This window comes from Lytechinus variegatus, chromosome 12, assembly GCF_018143015.1.
Source record: "Lytechinus variegatus isolate NC3 chromosome 12, Lvar_3.0, whole genome shotgun sequence".
Lineage (NCBI taxonomy): Eukaryota > Metazoa > Echinodermata > Echinoidea > Temnopleuroida > Toxopneustidae > Lytechinus > Lytechinus variegatus.
In genome coordinates this window covers 16,647,818-16,670,446 of record NC_054751.1, presented here as the reverse complement: position 1 = coordinate 16,670,446, position 22,629 = coordinate 16,647,818, and the positions used below count along the sequence as shown (strand labels likewise).

The following is a 22,629-nucleotide window of genomic DNA, read 5'->3' as shown; positions in this document are numbered from 1 at the left end:
ATTAAGGTTCATAGATGTTGCAAGAGATCTGTACAAACATGCTAAAGAAAAAACTAAGACTCGGTGAACTTTGCATGACACTGACAGCATTTGAGCTTTCCGAGGTTTTTTTTTTTGAAAGATGTTGTTGATTTGACCCTAAGATTCTGTTGGGATCACCAGGTTCATATCCAGGTGAATTGAGAAGGGAATTGATGATCCGCTATTTGTTGCCTAAGCCACATTTCTTAACAGTTGCCTTCACAATCTGGTTCGTCACTGTCGAGAAATTAATCTAGGGGAATAAGGAATGCGGAAGTCATTTGACAGTTCGATCAGTCAGATCTAACATCCACGGGATTCAAATTTGTTAGGCATTCGTACCTACTGTTTAATATCAACAACCACACTCCTTGAAAGTATTAACTTTATATTAACTTTTATGTTGCAATGTATAAAGATATCCTTATTTGCCCATATGGGATATCTCTTGCTATCCCTCTTGTATATGAACTGTGTGCAAGTAACAGAGAAGCTGCAGTAACATTTCAATTTGGTCAGAGAAGTGAATAAAGCAGGCAAAGACTTAAAAGACTGCATAAACGAGAGAAGAGAGATTGATATTATCATATAATACAGGCATCACTAGCTCTTATTTTCTTCTGTGGCAATAAGGAGATCATTTTCAGATCTGACCTTTCCCTAACCCCGATTATCCCATCTTGAGGCAGATTTTCATTTTCCCCATGATTGACCTGCAACTAGGCATATCTTCATTATGCAAGGATCCCTGTTTACAGTAACTGAACCATCAGCGTACATGACCGAAGCTTTCAAATGAAACACAATGAAATGATTACGACATGGTTTTGATATGCTGCTACGCACTGTAATTCTAACATTTTTGTCCCCCACACAAGCAAAAAAAGTTCTTATTCCTTATCCAAGAATTTATATAAGACCCTATTCTCATCTGCTCTTTAGAAGTGGTTTCCCTTTAACTTTTAGTCAGTTTCAGAAATCAGTTGAGAAGATTGCTTCGCCAGCATTCTCATAACCATCATTAAACCAATGCTGGATCCAAACTCAGCATTGAAATGATTGGGATGGAAAGAGGGGGCAAGGTTTTTCTCTCCTCGATTGCCCATCACACATGAACCTCACGCTGCAATGCCAGGCAATCCAATTGAAAATTTGTATTGAAAATGACATGAAATTTTCATTGGGATGAACTGATGAAGAGAGGCAAGGATATTCTGTTCATGATTCGCCCATCACACGTAAACCTCATGTTGCAATGCCAGGCAACCCATTGAAAATATGGAGTGACAGTATAGGATCATGTGTCTTGGCCTAGAATTTAATATTTATCAGTCGTAAGTTAACCTAGCTTATGCCGATGTTAAGGTACCTGAAGCCATTCAACCAACTCTTGTGTGAGTTCCATGCTCAATTGCAATGAAAAATACTGTCAACCAAAGATTTTAAAGGAATGACATTTCAAGAGGTATTGATCTGAAGAGTCTCGTATTTGACCATGTGACATCTTCATGGTACAATGCTGGAGTCTGCACGTAACCACGTGTATTCCACAATAGACTCAACAAAATATTTTTCATAAAACACACTTTGGGAAAGAGATGAGTAAAGATCAACACAATGAAAGGCTCACCAAAATATTTGGGAGAAAATGCACTATTGACTCCAGTTTAAATTTTTTTTTTTAATGGTTGTACCATAATTACCTGAGAAACATGGAGACAGAAAACTGTAGGGTGAAGGGATGGTAAAAAGATTCATACCACAAAAAGAAATTTTATCCCCCATGAAAAAAGGGGGAAAAGGTGCACTTGTTCATTGAAAAAAAGGATTCAAGATGTTCATCATAACGATGATTGAACAATGCACACGTACCATTTTGATGGGGAGTTTAAACGTTCATTGATTGATAAGTCTTATCAATGGAATTATCCATCGAGGACTGGGATTCAAATCTGGCAGCCTCTTGCCTCCACTCATACAATGCCAAACAAGAAACTTCATGAAAAGCCAAATACCATGTTCCCTTCATTCATTGTGTTCCATGATGTCACATAGAAGAAATAAATGACGACACAATGTCACCAGGAGTTATGGCATACGGTTCAGAAAGAAAAAAGGCACTATTCGAAGAAATATTTCATTCTGCTATTGTAAGTATGCCATGCTCTGATTCAGATGGTATCAGTGTGCTGGGACCTGAATTCGTGGAGCTGTCAACTCTGTACATACTTCACGACAACATAATCTGTAATCAATGATATCTGGTATCAAAAATACGTCAAAATGGATCTGAAATGGTTGTTTTCTGGATCACGCATCCAGGGAGAAGTCCGGAAAGATTATTTTTCTGTAACTTCAACCATGCAACTTCTGGAATTGGAATTTTGGGAATTCACATTCTAAACAAACAACCCTCCTCTTTTTATACATACAAAGGAACAGAAACGAAATAAGCCTGAAAGAAAGTCAAAGTCTGAGAACTTCTGGTGTTACTTGAGTCAAGCAAGTACATGTACATCTTTATAGGATCTACACAATTGCTGACATAGCACAGATAGAAACAAAACGGCTATGAATGTCACAAAAGATTGAAGCCACAAAAGCGTGACCTGTCAAAGGCTACTTGATTAATCACCATACGATCAGTTCACATATATGTCAAGAGGTAGATTATCTACAATATCTTCATGGTATAGTTTAAAGACAAAATGCTCTTTAATATTTCTGAAAGTCTGCCTTGGCAACATAAAGGGATGTAGAAATGTTGCTTCCATATCCCCCCTACCAGCAATAATTTTCCCCAGAAGAAAAGTCCTCCTAAATCACATTATTAGCTCCTATAAACAAAGTCAGCACCATCTCTTTAAAAAGTTCATGAACCTGCTCCCAACTCTGCTCTTCTCCTGCTATAGGAAATAATACCAATATCAGAATTTTAATCACCCTTTTAATATTATCCTTTTGTCTCTCAAAATAACAATTAAGAAAAAAGGAAAGAGTAATCCAACCTACCAACTTTTTTTGTGACTTGTTCATGAACAAAAGAAATAAGAAATAGAAGAAAAATTAGGCTTAACTCTCCCCAAGCCAATGACTAAACTATGATTATTCACGCTGATGAAGAAAGACATCTTGGCCAAATTCTGCTAAGACACAACTTTCATCAAAACAAGAGCAGACTTTAGAAAAAAGATTCTTTGTATAGCTTATTCAAACAAATAGAGAGAAATGCATAATTACAAGATTTTATATCGTAGAGTATTACACAAAAAAAGAGTACAAAAAAGGGGGAAATGTGAAGAAAGAAATGGGTTGAAATTGAAAAACACCAAGGAGTTTTAAAAAATTCTCTTTCAAGCTAATATATATTCTACACGAGTAGAATCTCACCTTTCTACACGTGTAGCCATGGTTTTAAAGCCAAGAGTAGCTAGGTCGATAATGTCTACTTTCCTTATTTGCCATTACTCATCTAAATGATCAAGAACTTTCACTGCATCTCATTCATGCCTTTGTCTTACTACTGATCAACAAGCTACGTAACAGAAAATGGGAGAGATCAGAGTTGATTCTTATGGAATTGTGATTCTCATTTCTGTTTTTCCAATATGTTGTCATTACTTTTACGCATATTTGTGTATTTGCTTTTAAGTCTAAAAATCTATAATTTGGCCTTTGGGCAGCTGATGATTTTTCGTTCAAGGAACAATTTCTATTTCTATTTGTATCAAAACTTGATTTTTTTTCTAACAGCTGTGGTTTCAGAGCCCCCCCAAAAGAAGAGTATGTATGTCTTTTTTGTATCTTCTTGGCCTATTACATATCTAGATGTGCAAAAGGTTCACACCATCATAATTTCACCACTTTTAAGCTACTGTATAAACTAAAAAAATGCAATGGATTTGAATTTCTTTCAAAACCTGACTTTTCCTTTAAAGCTTGAAGGTAGATGTACATCTCTGCACTTTGATTGATTCTTGTCATGTCAAGTTCAAGTAAAAGTCAGGTGAAGAGTTCAGGTTTTGACAGCAGGGATACCCTCCCCACTCCGACCGACGACGTTTCGTTCGTCAGAGAAAAAACGAGATAGAGAGAAACACAAGAGAAATAATTGGTAACCCGATGACTCACTTCACGCAAACCACAAAATACCAATGATACCAGTCGTGTTCACATACTGGGTTCATGGGTTTAATGTCAAGTTGGTGGGATGAAAGATTTGAAGAGCTATCTATGCACTAACGAAAGTGAAAACTTTTTATATTCAAGATAGGCAAGCAGCGGATTACCTGTTAACTGTTGTTATATCTGGCAGGCATCTGGCAGACTTACAAGTTACAGGTAATTAAAATCAAACATTGTGACCAAAAGAATAAAAGTAAAATAAGATAGATAGGAAGGATAAGATATCCCAATATTTGCAAACTGTGCATTATTTTTTTAGCAAGAAGGATTATACTTTTTCTTGTTCAAGCACGAATATTGACAGCAAAAAAGTAATTTTAAATATTCTGGTATGTCGTATGAACATATCTCTTGATACCCTCTCTGTCAGAATATTCTCACAGTGGGGACACTACCTGCCAATAACCAACAAGTCATAAACAATTATCTTTCAGAATGTCATGATTTCTCTGTAATGTAATCGCATATAGCACATAGCCACTCATCGATTTTAATTAATTCCAATCTGAATAAATAATGCAAGATTAATGATGTCATGTGGACAGAATTCATTGTTTCTAGGGAAATGCATTTTGTAACTTTGCACGTGGAATTTTTTCGGTGATGGAAATTGAAGTTGAGTAGTTCTCTGTATGGTGCCCTGTAAATGCCACTTTTGTTTCTTTTTCCCCATCACCTTCATTGAAAAGGTCGGAAGAGCGCATATCGGTGATATTTTCTCTTTTCTCGTTAACCCAATTCATGCCTTGATTGACCTCATTCCTGTTTTTGTTTTGTATTCTCTCTTTCTATCTCTCTCTTTCTCTCACCTTTCCTTTTTTTTTAGATCTCTTTCTTTCTGTTTATCAGTCTGCTTTACGTTATTCTTACACCTTGCCTTCCCTCTCAAGAATTCCACTTTGATTGACTAGGCCTACATGTATCGAGAATGCTATGAAAAGTTGTCGGAATATTGCTAGTCCTAGAATATCTGCCATCAAGTTGTTTCAATGCAACCTTAAAATATGTGACGAAAGAACAGGAACAAAAAGCAAAATCAATCCATAAATAAAAACAGAAATAAGTGACTATTCATTATCACTTCTACTGTAAGTCTCTCAACATGCACACCAGTTGAACCCCTAAACTCGAGGGCTCATCGGTACATTTGCTATTCATCTGCCACATTACCAAATCTCTGTGTTTTGCAGTTTTACAGTTCAATACCTTCTTGATAGGCAGGGCTGGAAAGAAATTCGAATTACTTTTTTTTTTCCTTGGGTCCATTGTAAAGCAACCAAATCTATTTTGTGCAAAGAACTTTGGAACTTTTGCATGAAATCCTATTGAGATGAATGCATTAGTACTTACCTGAATCAATGAACCATTACAAATTCTTTAGCAAATCATATTTCATCTTTAAAAAAAAATTACATTTCAAGTTCAGGTGGGCAAATATTTCTCAGACTTTTAAAGAATCTCATTTCTCAATGATACATGAGACAGGGGTCAGCAGCAGAAAAAGGAAAAAATTCAAACAATTTAGAAAATAGACAGTCAAGGGGTTTCCACACAGCTATAACAACAAATGAAATAACATGGATAAATATTTTAATAAGAACATTATGGAAAAACTCCCAAAGGTTACTGAAATTGAATTTGACTCCCATCTACCTGGTATGCCATTCTTTCAAAAGAAGCAAAGAACGATTCCCAGCCCTATGCACTATTTTTCAAATGAGATCATCACCAACGTTGCACTCTTGCCCTCAGTTCCATGTCAAGCTATAAACACTTTAATTACTCTCCTGAATGGTTGCCCAATCTCTGACCTTTCCATGACAACTGTTCAGAAGCAACTAAACAAGAAGAAATGAGTACACCCTTTGTCAATCATCGCAAGGGGAAAGTGGGAAGAGATAGAAGAGACAATCGCTGGGGGCATTTTACTCAATTTTCTGAGAAAGATTTGCCCCTGATTTGACCTCATCCCCTCATTGCTTCCTCCCTAAAGCTTCTCTTCAAATCCTCTTAATGAAACATGACCACTCTATCTCTTGCAAAGCATGGAAATTGTCAAATTGGCAACACGCGTTGTGATCGTGACTGCATAACCATTCACATATGGCACCATGACTGGCACGATCGCGCTCCTCCTGGCAATGGGCTTCCCCCTCCCGACGAGGGACGGTACCTCTAGCACACAGGAGATGAGCAGGATGGATACGGGAAGAGGGGGGAACGAAAAACGGCATCATCCTTTTCCGTCCGCGCTTGCTCTCCCTCCTGTGTACTTTTGCTAAGCCGATGATAAAACGCTTCCCCGCAATATTTGTGCAGTGCCCAAAATGGCTGTTGACATATGAATCGGGCGTCTCCCTGACAGCCATCGCACATTAAGCGCCAATTCACACCTGAAAATTAACAAGTTCTATCATTCATAATGGCTTTGAACCCTAAGAGAACATATTTAAAAAATAGAACTTACAGTTACACATATAACTGGATTGCTTCATAAAGAAATGAGGTATATCTAATCATATTGTATTCAATTTACCGCCACTTTGGTGGTTGTACAATATTATGATGAATCAAATATATATATATATATATATATATATATATATATATATATATACATATATAAAAATAATTCAGATATCATATTAACAAGCCAATTCTTTTCTCCTAGCCGAGAAAAACTCCCTGTATGATTGCACCTTAGTATGAGATTTTCATCAAATGCTACTACAATCAATCAATCAGAACAAAAACTTTGTCAGTTTTAGTATAACTTTTATCATCAGTTCAGAATCTTACGCATCTCTAGTAATTTTAATTTTGTTGTTATTGACTAGATAGTTTCCAAACTTACTTATATATTAGCTTGATTCTTCATGAACATCCACCTTTAACCTCTTCCAATCAGTGATGAAGTTATGTGCACAGTTCATAACTATTGGGGTTTGATATATCAGAACTGATGGGTTAAGGCTGGACAAATCACAAAGCATTACATGCATATCCCTGTCAAACTTTTGAGATAGACAGAGAATCTAAGGATGTGATGACCCATATAAGGTCTCCAAGTAATCAGCTTACTGAGGATCTTTGTGTAAAGTTTTACAAGATAAGTCATGGCCTGCTAAATTTCTGAAGGCAATAGCTTTATTTAAACTTCTTTTAACTTGACGGGACTTGAAGCATTAAGAGTAAACCAGTGGACCTTACATGCGTGAATAAAGTTTGAACACCCTGTTGTGCTAATATGGCGATCTGTAAACAGATTTATTCTTAATAAAAATTTCAATGGCTTCAGCTTTGCAGCAAGAGTGAGATTAGTTTAGAAGGGAAAATGATTTGCATTTATTGATCGATCATCTAATGTTATTTTGGTTAAACATCATGCTAAGAATATATATCTGGAATTCAAGTCTGCTAAAAAAAACACATCAAGATATCAGTTGATGGCTAGTAGCTATAGATTCTGTATAGTGAAAAGGCTTTCAAATCTCAGACTAGCCTCAACTAGCCATTTGTGGATCAATCTTAAAACCTACTAAAAACTTAAAATTCTTGTAAAGCAATGTTTATGTTGATTAGAGATACTCTTGCATCACTCAATTCTGGACAAACACACAAAAGTTACAAAGCACCAGAAGTACTCATACCAAAATTGTCACTCTTTGTTAGAAAAAGCAGTTTGCAAAGTACATAACTCTTGCTTTGTACTCATAGGGTCTCAAACATTTGGCTCTTTGCTAATTGTTACCCATCTGACCAAGCCTTGAACCAGCAAGCATCCCGCGGAGCATTTCCTGAATCTACCGCTTCGGGATTTCAACTCACAAGTTTACTCTCAGCCAATCCGATCCAAGGATTTCAGTAGCTTAGAACGACTGTTAAAGAGAATCCCTGATAAAAAAAGCTTGAGGGAACACTCCCCTGGTGTGAAAGACTCTTGGTTGGTGGCCAGCTCGTCCATGACAAATCTGGCATGTATTTGTCTTCCCCAGATCAAAGCAACAGGATGGGGGATGACTGTGACATCAGGTTCAGCCAGGGGACAGCCAGAAATGAGAGGAGGATGAGATCCCACAGGCCACTAGGGACATCCTTCTTAACCCATCCGCTGCAGCCATTGCAGCAAGGCCAAAGTCATCACCTCCCAGCTTTGGTGTTGAAGGAGTTAAAGGTGTGTTGATTGTCAGTGAGTGAGTGGCCATTCAGGCGCTAACCTCTCCGCCATCTAACACAGTTCTTCTCCAAGATTCCAAGTACCTTTCATCTCAATAAGAGTATGCAAATTGCCCCTACTTTGTTTTAATGTACAAGGAAGGGTATCCTGTTCTTTGGCCACTAGTGCTACATATGATTGTCACATGACGATGGGTTAGTTAATTGCTGGTTGTTGAGTGAAGAAATGGTCTGACAAGGCAGGAATGTGACGGAAGGCACGAACCTTGGAAGTACACTTCCAGGGCTAACATGCATGTTCGAACATTCTCATCATTGTACTTTTGGGGAAATTCCCTCCACCTTGACAAACAGGAAATCACAAACATTCTAGCAATGACAGATCAGTTTTGCCTTGGAAATTCTGTCATTAAGCCTTCGATGAGGACAATGATGAGAGGAACTTGGAAGAATAGCATCGAAAGCATCCTTTACAAGTGTCATAACTACATGACCTTGTGTAAGCAACAGTTGCAAGAAACAGTATGATCATTCTTTTAAATAAACAATACTTCTTGTATCCATCCAAGTTATTCATAGAGAGGAAAGTGAAATTATTAGAATGATCACAACAAGAAAATAATGTCTGAGACAAGAAAATATAAATATTCCTGCAAGATAAACCATGCAGTTTTTTTAGCCAGCATCTTCCAACAACCAAAAACTGGATTAATAAATCATAAATAGAAGTGAATTGTCACTACGTAAGAAAGGTTCTCCCTTTAGAGGTGGTTAGTAACTTTGCCTAGGATTCTCAATAAATACCTGTGATTCAGCAGCTACATGTACATATACAATCAATCATAATTGAAATCAGATCAGACAATAATCAAGCTCTAAAAGCCATGTGGTTGACAATTCACAATATCATTATGAAAGTACCATGATATTTATTAAGACTTTTTCCAGTAGGTCTAGCTTATATGTTTCGCATGCTGTGTTCATCCTCGAATGCATCGTCTTTGCGTACAGGATACTCTCAAGCAAAATAATTTGTTGCTATTAAAAAAAAAAAAACCCTTTAATGACTTCCATTTCATCGAAGAGGTACGATATACCTCAGTGAGAACTTAAGCACTTTTTCTTCAACTAAGTTCATTAATTTCTGAAAGTAACATGACTTTTCCATGCTTGCTTTTGATGATTTGATACACTAACAGCTTCATGTTTTATGATGATTTCATTCCAAGCAAGGTAGAAATCAAACTGCGATGCTCAACTAGATTTGGCACTGAATCAAGGTTTGAATAACATCTTCACATTTATTCACCACCACTAGCAAACACCATAGTTATCAATCATTATCATGACCATCCATGTCAAAATAAGTATCATCAACAACAAGTCATTATTGCACCATTACCACACAGTCAAACCATTCTAAAGATACAATATGTCCATTCCTTATAGAAATATTAACAATGAATTGAACTTTGCCTAACTCTAATGATATTGATCTTTCAGGGGCCTGGGAATTACATTTTCAACCACATTTTCACGGGGTGCAATGAAACCCAAGAAATTCGGCACCCGCGCTTCCCAGGGGCCGTATGATTGTTTGCCTCCAGCTCTACCTCACACAGAGTTAGGCAAATTTATTGAGGCTCGATGGGATTGTGCCTAACTCCAAGCTATACCTAACTCTACCTCAATTTCTCTGCATTCTTGAAGGGAACCCTCACACAGTTAGGCAAATACATTAAGCTTAGGCCAGTGCTACATGCTGACACTTCACTCAACTTAGTTCTAATCTAACGGCCATAATAAATGCTCAATGCAGTTCATGAATCATACACTACCCCTGGGTAACAGGAGGCAATTTTTAAAATATAATTTAAAGGAGAATGCAACTTTTAGAATATGATAGCTTGTTTGAAAACAGAAAAATCAAAGAAAATGATCAACGAAAGTTTGAGAAAAATCTGACAAATGAGAAAGTTCTGAGCATTTGAATATATTGATCACTAATGCTATGGAGATCCTCAAATTGGCAATGCGACAACTATGTGTGATGTCACTTGTGAACAACTCTCCCCATTACTTTAGTAAAATTTCATTTAAATTGCCTCTTTTATCATATTCATCAGTAGATCATGCGTTCTTTCTATAGGAGGGCATGTAATACAGATTTTTAAAGAATACATCATGAATAAAGAGTTTGTATCACCATAAGAAAAAGCAAAAAGATACATTTTGAGGGCATTTTATAGTCTATCAAATGGAAAGTTGTTCATATGTGACATCACACATCCTTATCGCATTGCCAATGGGAGGATCTCCATAGCATTAGTGATTGCAATATCAAAATGCTCATAACTTTCTCATTACTTGTCAGATTTTTCTCAAACTTTCTTTGTTCTTATTCTTTGATTTTTCTGTTTCAACACAAGCATACTTGTTCCAAAGGTTTCATTCCCCTTTAAAGTGGAAATCACAACATACCAATAAACCAATAATAAAGGGCTGGAAATCTGGGATACTTGCTTAAAGGGGAAGTTCACCCTGACAAAAAGTTGATAGCAAAATAGCAGAAAATATACTAAAGAATATTGCTGAAGGTTTGAGAAAATCCATCAAAGATTAAAAAAGTTAATGGAATTCAAATTATTTAATTTTTGATGTCATATGTGAGCAGCTTTCCTATTTATCATATGGAAAAAAATCGATGAAATATTATTTTCTCAGATAATTGAAAAATGGTTATTACTGTACATTCAGTATATCAGTAAACAAATTATTTTGAATCCGTTCCGAAAAAGAAAACAAAAATTTGTCATCACAAACCACTAAAAACATGAAATATATGGATTTTATATTACATGACCTATGGGGCAGCTGCTTGTTTATGACGTCACAAATCCAAAACTAAAAAATTCTAATAACTTTCTTAATCTATAATTGATTTTTCTCAAACCTTCACCAATATCTTTGTTTTTCGGCTATTTTAACAATAAACTTTTCTTCAGGGTGGACTTCCCCTTTAATAACTAAATTTAACTGCCAGGATAATGATCCATTTACATGTACTCTAGAATAGGCAAAGCAGTGCAAGTATTCACTGACCAATCTGCTTTCAGCCAATCGGATGCAAGGATTTCGGTAGCTTATAACAATAATCAGTGAAAAATCACTATTTGTTTCGTGAAACATGATCCAGGTAAAAGATTGACTTACTTTGGAGGATCCAGGACAGGATTGGCATTTGGTTCATCTCTTGCTTGCCCAGCTGGCCTTTCCTCGGCTTCTTGCTCTGTCAAGATCTCAAGCTCCAACTCCAGTTTGCCCTGAAATACAAGACACAAACATTGCAACAGGCTTTCAATTAATAGGGCAAAGCAACATTTATTAACAAAAAAATATATAAGATATCTACCCAGGGTAGCAACTTAGGTTCTTATGAACTGTTCTCCCAGCGGGCCCTGCATTACATATCATAACCCCTTATGTTTTATCATAACCCTTTTCTATTCTAAACTGCTGAGCACCAGACTAGAAGGGAGGTTTAGAAAGTTTTCCGTTCATGACGCTGGCGCTCAACCGATCTAGCAATCATGCCAGTTTTCAAAAAGGGCACCTTTACATAAAAAAGCACAAATAGAAAATACAAAAAAGGCTCAGCAAATCTCTTGCACGAATCAGAGGGGCATAGAGGCCAATCAGAAGAGCATCAATGGCCATGGCCTCTGATGGTCTTATAATTAATTTTACAGCCATGTGATGCACATAATTTTCACCTAAAACTTTAAAGCCTAATTTAAATTTTCACCTAAAACTTTTTAATAACCATAATGCTGGAATTAAGAAATGTTTTTTTGAAATCTGGATTTAATCAAGCAAACCTTAACAAGCAAGCATGTATTTAATACATTGCACACTGAAAGAATACAGAAGAGGGAACATTTATGAAGATCAAGTAAGGAGTTTGAAGTTCTAAACCCAATCCACCTACTCTCTTCCTCCACTTGCTTCTTCCATGTCCTCTTTGGCCACGCCCTCCCTTTTTAACCAAACAAATCAAACTCAAATGCCCTCTTTTAAGATGCCAATTATCCTTCTTCACCATACGCCTGTACTGGCATACCCAATTTGCCTTCGCAAACCAGGCCATCGCTCGTTCCACACCAAACATCTGCACCAAGTCCTCTGCGGTCATCCTATACATCATCTTCACACCATAAATAGCTCTCATTGCTCTCTCTGTCTTCAAAATCCCTATCTCATTTTTCACTCAAACACCAAGTCTCACTCCTGTACAGCATCCCCAATCTTACATAACTTTAAAACCATGGTTTTACAGAAAAAAAATCAGGGAACCTACAAATCAGCTTTTGACTAACAATGACAGATCCCCATCCCATTTTCACTCAAATACGAAGTCCCAATCCTGCAGAGCATCACCAATTTCACAATTCTAAAACCATGGTTTTACTGAAGGAAGTGATATGGAACCACAAATCATCTTTAAAACTTACAATCAGACATTCATATCTCATCTTCCCTCAAACACCATGTTACACTCCTGTACAGCATCACCGATCTCATGGTCTCACGGAAGAAAACATCACAGAACCAACAACTCCCACACAGTATCACCGATCTCGCACTAAGTCCTTAAACCACAGTTTCACTGGAGAAAGTGTCAGGGAAGCAAAAACCATCTTGGACTTACAGTGAGCTCCCGTTCTCCGGACTCCTCACTGATGACAGGCCACCAACCCTTGAGACGCTTGGCCTCAAAGAGAGACACCAAGCTGACTTCTTTTCCCTTGGCTTCATTGGGTAGCTGCTTGAGGGAACAACTCCCTGCCTTCTTGACGGGGTTGGGCATACCGTTCAGATTTAGCTCAATGGATCCTTAAGAGAACAAAGAAAAATAATTGCTATTAAAAACATTTGCTTAAAGCGATACTGTTGAGGGTCCGAGTCTGAGAAGTTATTAAAGAACTATTCCTCTATGGCATGTATTCTGAAATCTGGTTTGTTCAAAGCTATGGCATATTAATTTGTGTTTGAGTAATACATGTAGGTAGCCAAGAATATTTTTAAAATTCCTTCTCTACGGCCTTTATTCTCAAAAGAGGTTTCAATTGCATCATGGTACAAACCATGGACTTTGCATATTTTTGTACCAGTACATAACTATGCTTACTTCATTGCGCATACTAAGAAAATTCCAATGTATGTATAAATGTATGCTTTTGGAAAAGAACACCTAATAGAAGCACGACAATACAAAAAGTCTGCACAGTCTATGGTTTTGTACTATGGTACATTTGAAATCCCTTTTGAGCATACAGGCCTATGAGTCTCAAGTTTACAGTGGGTGATTCATAAAGCTGTTCATTAGATACGAATGACTTTACGCACGACTGGTGATCCTTTCTTGTGCTATGCAACTTCCCTATGTAATTGAGTTATGACCTAAGAACAGGTTCCAGTTGTGCGTAAAGTCGTCCGTAACTTTAGGAACAGCTTTACGAAACACCCACCTGGGGCCCGTTGCAGAAAGAGTTGCGTTTATACGCAAGTCAAAAATCAATCACAAGTCCCAAATGCCCGCTGTTGATTGGTTGAAAATCAAGTTGAGCATGATTTTTAGAGTTGCGATTGATTGCAACTCTTTCTGCAACGGACCCCTGGGCTCTTATCTTCCTTGGCCACCAATAGCTTCACTCTGTGATCTATAAATACTGTAATCACTCTGTCAAAATTGTTTCATTGTTATATTCTTGAAAGTGTCCAATATCAAAAAATTATAATAAATGAAGAAAAAAAATAATAAGATAAGACATAGTTTACAGAAGAAAAGGTTGCATGCAGTATCTGTTAAAGTTATGAAATGAATACATCAGTCAAAGTGTGAGCCTGACCTTGGTGCACATGTTCATGTAGTTGTTACGGGGCATGCTAAACAGAGAAAATAGCAATGTCACCCATGTAGATTTTACAATATAAAGATAAATTCTTGAAGAAAAAAACGCAAGACAGCTTTTAGCCCTAGGAACACTTGGAACAATACATCGTACAATGCAATATTGAATTAAGGGGCAAAGACTTGAGCAATGGCGGCACCTGCCCCTTTCTGAGGGCATCATTTGAAATTCATTATATTGTATTGTGTCTGACTTGTATCTTTCCTGTTCAGAACATTGTCCTCGTGTTCCACTCAAGATCAAGAATTAAACTGCAAATTGGTCCAAATCGTTTGAATTGAATTAAGGGGGCTACCATTCTCTACTTGAAGATCTGCAACATTAAAGGTTGAATGCATGGAAAGTACATGTAGGACATGTAATAATGTCGGTAACACATTGAGGTTAGTAGAAATCAAATTCATATGATCATGTGATCCATGGTAAGGATGTGTTCAGGGTATAGGGTTGGGCTCATGATGTTTAAAACCTATGCTGAAAGACAACCACACTCCCCTCTCAAACCTACTTACAAGTAATCATAAACCATACTCATTTCTTTACAGAAGAATAGTTACACACAACAGAAAAATATAGAATTGAATGTTGAGATTCCAAAGTAGTCATTAAGAGAGAACCTGACAATAAATTTTTCTTAAATCTTCGAGGGAGCACACATGAATTAGTGCAAATAAAGCAGAAAGAACACTCGAGTTTTCCTTTAATACACAAGTAACTTCGCCCGACGAACCCAACAAGCTATCAGGTGAGAAATTGTCTATAAACACCTGACTTAATTTTTCATTAAATTCATCGAGGCGGGATACATGAAGTACATGTATGCAAATAAAGCAGAAAAAACACTGAAGTTTTCCTTTAAATAAACAAATAACTTGGACTGACTAACCTAAGAAGTCATCGGGTGAGAACTTGTCGTTGTCCCAGATCTGAGCTATAAGAACAGGTGGAACGTGAGTCTCAGTCTTGTCCAAACTCCAGAAATGTTCCTAAAATGGACATAAAAATGAAAGGAGAGTATATTCAATAAGTGAGTGAACATCATTTCTTGTCTACATTTGCCATAGATGTTCTTATTATGCCTTCCACTGGGTTTGGCAATATACAAGTTATCACTTAACATTTCAAGATGATACAATTACATGTACTTTGAATCCAATGCATTATAGCACAATATTTCTTGTCAAGACACTATTCCAAAGAAATCATTTTCATTTCTTTTGTACTCTTTCTAAACTTTATGTAAGAATTTGAAGAACTGATACAAAAATAATTTCATTATACATGTAAGAAAGACAATTGCCCATCTAATTGAAGTTATTTGATAATTAGAAATTTAGCCTTAATTTGCTACACATCTTGGCAACAAATTTAGCATCTCTTTCAATTATCTTTCTAATGTAATATGGCACCAGAATTACTTTAAATGATATTAGTTGAATTTCATCAATTGTAACCGACATACAATTAGAGAAACCGATCTCTTTTACAATTTCCAAATTAATTTCCTTTACATCTAATAGTTTATAAAAAAATCTACTTTATAAGATGAGTTTACTTCTTTAAAAATATTGTACTGTGTCTTATTTCACATTATTGTTTTGAATTACATGTACACTAATCAGTAGTCCACCTTACAGACCCATGCCCTTTAGCACTAAAAAGCAAATGGCAATTTAACATTCCAATGTTTTATAATAAAAAAAAATTGGCACACTACATCCCTTCTCCAACAATTATTTTCATGATAAACATTAAATAAAATCATGTATTGTTAGGAGAAAAATAATCAATATATCTTTGAGCCAGAAAATTTACAGTTATGGCTCTAAATCTTATTGTAAAGGTAAAATGAGAGGAACAATTTAAAACAAGTTTCATCAAAATCGGTTGTGAAATAAGCAAGTTATGGGAGTTTGAAAAGTCTTGTACTTTCTATGGGGATCCATAAACTGGCAAAAGTGCTTCAATAGGCTGATTATGTGGACAAATCTCCATTAGTTTTGTACACAAATTATTTCAAATTATGTCCTCCTGACCTTGATATATGTGGTGTGAATTATATTTTCCCATGACACATGTTGTGCTTAGAAGGAGGCAAGGTGCAGTTTGAAAAATAGCAAGGAAATATCTGAAAATTTGTGTACAAAACAAATAGAGATTTGTCCACAAATCAGTCATTTTGTTCTGTGTGTTTGCTACTACTACTTTTATTATAATGATCGATTAATAATTTATCAAAGTTATTTTCATAAGTCCATTACAACAGAGTTTTTTAGTGATTACACTTACAATTATGATTAACCCAGATATCTCATTTGATGATCAAGAAGACTTACACTTGGAATTCCCAGAAAACAAAATATTAACCAACACACCCAACCCCTCCCCCCAAATAATAATAATAAATAAATAAAAAGAAAATTGCATAAGATGCCCTGATCTGACATCCACAGTAAGTTTTAATCTATCATATTATTAAGTATATAAACAAATACTCTTCATGTACTCCCACTTTTAGAAAAATGTTTAACATAATGGGAAAAGGAAATGAAAAAAATTGGGAACATAATTATTGTTAGTATCCAGTGCTTTAGGAGAGCAATAAATGCTCTCCTTTCCTTAGAAGTTAAAACTATACAATGATACTGATTATTCAATAAGCTAATATTAACATTCAAACATTCAATCAATTGATTCAAGATTGAATACAGATTAAAATACTCCTACTTGAGGTATTATAACCTACACATACAATTTTGTTCCAAGATAATACATTCCAAAAACCAACAAGAGTTTAAAATACTAAATAGGTTCATTATTGCGGATTGAAATAATCGCTAGAGGGTATTCATTTGTCTCGCAATCTACTATGGTCAACAAGGAAATTCGTGATCACTCTCGCAAAAAGTGTTCACTAGCTTACAAGTTCACGAGCTTTCGAGTGCCATAGCAATTCTTTATCAAGTGACGAAAATAATCTGATATCGTTCTCTATTTATACTAATGTCCAGGACCGTACGCACGAACGCGAGGACAATAGGTGGGCACTGATCCGTTGTGTGATTGGTCAGGCGTTTCACCAACCAGTGCGTCGGTGTGCGATGCGGCCGGTAATCCGTATATGCAAATAAGCCGGGGTATATGCAAAGAGTTTACAATGTCATTATTGACCCATTGAATACTTAATTCTCTTATTCATGTATCTTTGGTGTTAAGAGGATATAAGAGGAGTTAATAGCTACACCTCTGTCCTATTGCATAAAACTTACTTTAAAGGTCAAGTCCACATCAGAAAAATATTGATTTGAATCAATAGAGAAAAATCAGACAAGCACAATGCTGAAGATTTCATCAAAATGGGATGTAAAATAAGAAAGTTATGACATTTCAAAGTTTCGCTTATTGTGAACAAAATAGTTATATGAACGAGCCAGTTACATCCAAATGAGAGCGTCGATGATGTTACTCACTCACTACTTCTTTTGTTTTTCATTGTTTGAATTAAACAATTTTTTCATTATTACGAATTTGATGATTAGGACCTCCTTGCCTAAAGCACAAAATGTTAAAATAATGGAATTCCACGTGTTCAGGGAGGAATGAAACTTCATTTCACATGACAAGAAAATCAAAACATTTCATATTTCAAACAATAAAAAACAAAGGAAATAGTGAGTGAGTGACATCATCAACTCTCTCATTTGGATGTAACTGGCTCGTTCATATAACTATTTTGTTAAAAATAAGCGAAACTTTGAAATGTCATAACTTTCTTATTTTACATCCAATTTTGATGAAATTTTCAGTGTTGTGCTTGTTGAATTTTTCTCTTTTCATTCAAATCAAGTTTTTGTTGAGGTGGACTTGTCCTTTAATGGTGTAACTTTGCCATTATGGTAACCATACTGGAATCCTAGATTTTGATTGGCTGCTGAGCCACGTTATCACGGTATTTACAATATAGACAAAGACACCATGACAATTAGTTTTGATGCAACACGGGCATATCTGTATGTTAATTGTATTAAATGCTTTACACTGATATCAAATAAATTAATAAAACATTCAGATAATAGCAATATTACAATAATAATAATGATATAGGGTATTTGTATAGCACACATATCCACCTTGTTAGGTGTTCAATGCACTCCTATATTACCAGGGGGGTGTTTGAAAAAGATTTAAGTATGACTTAGGTCGCACTTAAATGTCGACGCGTACATGATATGCAACGCGCAATCTTATTGATCAATACGCAGTAGTGCGCGTCCTCTTGGCATGATCTGACCAATGCTGTCATGCCTTTTATACTGCGCGCAACTAGACATTTAAGTGCGACTCTAAGTCATACTTAAATCTTTGTGAAACACCCCCCTGGATAAGCTGGGCTACCGATTCCGGTGCTCACAACTTTTTGAGGAATAACTTTATGTATACCTTTTTTATACCATTTAATTGCTCACAATCATCCACCAAAATACCTACCAAAAATCCCTGGAGATTTCAAAAGCAAAACAAACAATTTGCACATTTATTGATTTAAATAATAATAACAATAGGCATTTATATAGCGCCATCTATCTAGAAATATTCTATTACAAGGCATGTTGTTATTATTATTATCCCGGCTTTAGCTCGAGCTGCCTCTCAGTGCTCATGCATTCAAGGAATAAATCCTGCCGGGTACCCATTCACCTCACCTGGGTTGAGTGCAGCACAATGTGGATAAATTTCTTGCTGAAGGAAATTACACCATGGCTGATGATATAACTGTAACTAAGAAGCAATGGACTACAATTCATATCTTCTAAAATGAACTTCTAAATCATCCAGAAAATTGTTTAGAATTTATTTGAAACAACAACCAACTTGGGGATTTGACTAGATGTCTGGAATTTATTCATTGTTGGGTAAGAGCCTTCATCAGCTAAGTATTCAAATTTATACAGTGTTCAAATAAAAACTGTTCTTGACAATCAGAAAGCTATCACAGAGGGGGGCCTGGTATGGCAACAAGTAAAAGTAACTGGATTTCTAGTACTAAGGTCCAATCATACATACAACAGCAGAACCAACAACAAAGCTCATCATTTAATGCTTACTGACTGATGCATCAATTTGTCTGTTAATATGATGTTAAAAATGTAATGTCCTGAAGCTAACAATACAACATTCTTCAGATCAATATTTTTTAATAATATTTTGAGTCAGTTTCTTACTTTCTTCCAAACTTGGCAATATACTTTTGAAAGTTCTTGGTGTATATTTGCTTTATAATAACAAACAAAAATAACATCCCTTACATGGTAATGCTGTACCTTTTCAATGAAAAGGTTGTAGGCAAAATAACTTACTTATTCGAGAAAAACTGAGTGACCACACATTAAAGGGAATTTCATTTTGAGTTAAGACATGGACATGCATGTAGTACTACCCAAAGTAAAGTGTGATTTTGAAAGATGAAAAATTGTATGAGCCATGACCTCATGAAATATTAAGAGCAATCACATGTCTATCATGAATATAATATCAAACATGAATATAATCCAGACATTGTTTTAGTGTAAACATGACTTTATAAATTATATCATTATACACAAATTTCATATGCAATAATTTAGTGTATAGTGCGTGACCATATTAGTGCAGTGTAATATGTATTGGTACATGTACGTAAGGCATATCTCAAGTTATGATGGATAGTTGTATAAGAATGTGAAAAACATTGAAATTGGATTGGGTGTAGAAAACAATCTATCAACCGTAAGGATAGTTTAAACTGATAAAATTCAAACAATTGGTGAGGTCAAAAATAAAATGACAGAAAAGGGATGAATCATTAAATTGTAATTTGGAAGCCAACTCTAAATGGAATCTTACAAATCAGATAAAACAAAAGTGGCATAAAGAGTTGGGAGGGATCAATACTGATATATTATGATATTATTATGATATATCTAAAGCACTTAAACCCTTTTTTATGTTTCTGATGAAATATCTCTATTCTGTTTAAATGTCTTGGTCATGGGAGCAAAACCTTGAGTTTAATTTCTCTGCCAGCACCTCTATTTTGTCAGGCTTGAATAAGTAGAATACAAGGATAAAAGGAGATAACAGGAATAAAACATGTGAGGTTCATTCTTAACATGACACATAATATCACCTCTGTAGACAAGATAACATGAAATAACTGGGATATGCCATTTTGACATTCACTCTGACAGGCCAGCAACCTGTTGCATGAAAGTTACTGTTATGACATTCCATGATATCTGCTATTGAATTCTTGATTTCAATTGGCTGTTGTACATCCTTACCATGGGAGTTACCATTGGATATCAATGTTAACATGAGAGTAAGTTTCATGCAACTTAGTCCAGGTAGTCTACACGATTTGTGTGTATCATTGTGGACCGATTGAGAAGCAACACAAAAGCATTTGCAGAAAAAGAATTTGACAAATACCTTCTTCTTGATGACTAGGACCTGTTCAGGAGGAATGTACTCGATGGGGAAACAGAATCTCCAGTTGAAGTTTCCTTCACCGTTCAGTGACCGGTAGTGGACATCGGTCTCCTGCTTCTCATCCTCACCGGCCATCCAGCTGAATTTTGAAAAATCAAAATGAATGAAAGAGAATGAAATGAAAGATTAGTTTTAGACTGCAACAGCAAATGATCATCCTAAATCAACATTTTTAATCAAAATTTTTAATTAATTCTCCTTTTTTTTTAACTACACTACAATTTTTTTCAGAATCCATCTGTGATTTAGTGCAAATGCAACTTTTGAAGAACACCAGTAAGACACATTCATGCATCGGACTTTCCATAAACAGTCAATCATTTTATACATCTGACCACCATTTTTCCCTTCCTTACTTCACTTCATGATACAGTTAGAAATGGCAGGGGGATGACAAACATATTTCATGGGGTTTGCCTATATGATTTATAAAAGTTCTAACTACTGTATAAAGCCATCACCTTTATGCTTTGGCCTAAGAATCTTTGATCCTACCCCCCCTCCAAATTATACAACATACATCCAACATAAGATTTGAAAGTAATCAACATTCTATACCATTCCTAGATTTCATCAGTACCTTTCATAAGTACATAGACAATATTACGAGGAAAATTATAAGAAATACAATCCATAAAATGAAAACACTAGATAGGTCAAAATGTCTTTTTTTGTCTCAAATTTTGATTTTTTTTTTTGTAATTCATTGTCACAAAGGGATTATATAAAAGAGAAAGGCTCTTACCCCTTGACGTAGATGTCACTCATCCTCTCTCCAGTGATGGAGGTTTCATCCAAGATAACATCTTTAGCATTCCAGACAACACAGCGAACAACGTACCTGAAAGATAGAAGGAACAAAGCAAGGACACAATTATAATCAAGAGAGAGAGAGAGAAGTCTGATTTTTGTTACATATGGTAGGCCTACTCTGATTTCCATGTATGATATTGTTCCCAAGCTAATTACTTACATTACTTGAACATAAACACATAATGGATGGATTGCAAAATGTGGTGCTTAATTTTGTTGCTCTACCATCCAGAGGGAGTTGGGCTGTATGTAGAAAGAAGTGTATGGGACTACACTGCAAATCTGACAAGATCCTTGTGCCAGAACCTATCACAGATATTTCCAATATGAGTGCAAAGAGAAGCAATGAAACCATTTTCTATGAAAGTTCTCCTTTCCCAACATGTGGAATTAAAAATCATTGAAGAAGAGTTACTAAAGCACATTCAACATACAAAAAAAGAAATTTGTACTAGACACCAAGGCGGGTATTCAATTGAAAGCATGGTTTGAGAAAGCATTTTTCTAAGCATTTTATTTGGCTAAGCAAAATGCTTAGAACCATATTCAATTTACTTCTAAGTATTTTATTTTGTACAACGCCTACTTAGCTTGTTGTACGCGAGCAAATGGGAGGCTGAATGTCACACATTCGTACCGTTGCACAAAAGATGCACCATCCAAAATGTACCATTGCACAGCTTTAGGAGGTGACGTCACAGTGCGATTTCATTGATTAAATAAGCTGACAATGCGCGTATAGCCCACTGGCTAAATTGCACTTGTGGACCCGGCTTGTGGGATTTTGCTTTTCGCTTTCAATATTTTTGCTCCCTTTTCATAGATTACTGCAAAGAAAACCTCTTGTTTTTTCATATTTTCCCTAGATTCTAAGGCGTTGTACAACACAAATAGCAAATATTCTTATTCGTGCAATGGTGCGAGATTTCACATT

At 35.8% G+C, this 22,629-nt stretch overlaps 1 protein-coding gene across 1 annotated transcript in view; it reads right to left on the bottom strand.

The window, feature by feature from the left end:
- Positions 1–11,591: 11,591 nt before the first annotated feature.
- The window catches only part of LOC121425408 (myoferlin-like), a 127,976-nt gene continuing 116,938 nt past the window's right edge, over positions 11,592–22,629 (bottom strand). Inside the window, 5 exon segments of the mRNA XM_041621453.1 lie at positions 11,592–11,705; positions 13,091–13,275; positions 15,241–15,340; positions 20,823–20,961; positions 21,628–21,723. Of these exon segments, the coding sequence (XP_041477387.1) occupies positions 11,592–11,705; positions 13,091–13,275; positions 15,241–15,340; positions 20,823–20,961; positions 21,628–21,723 (634 nt within the window).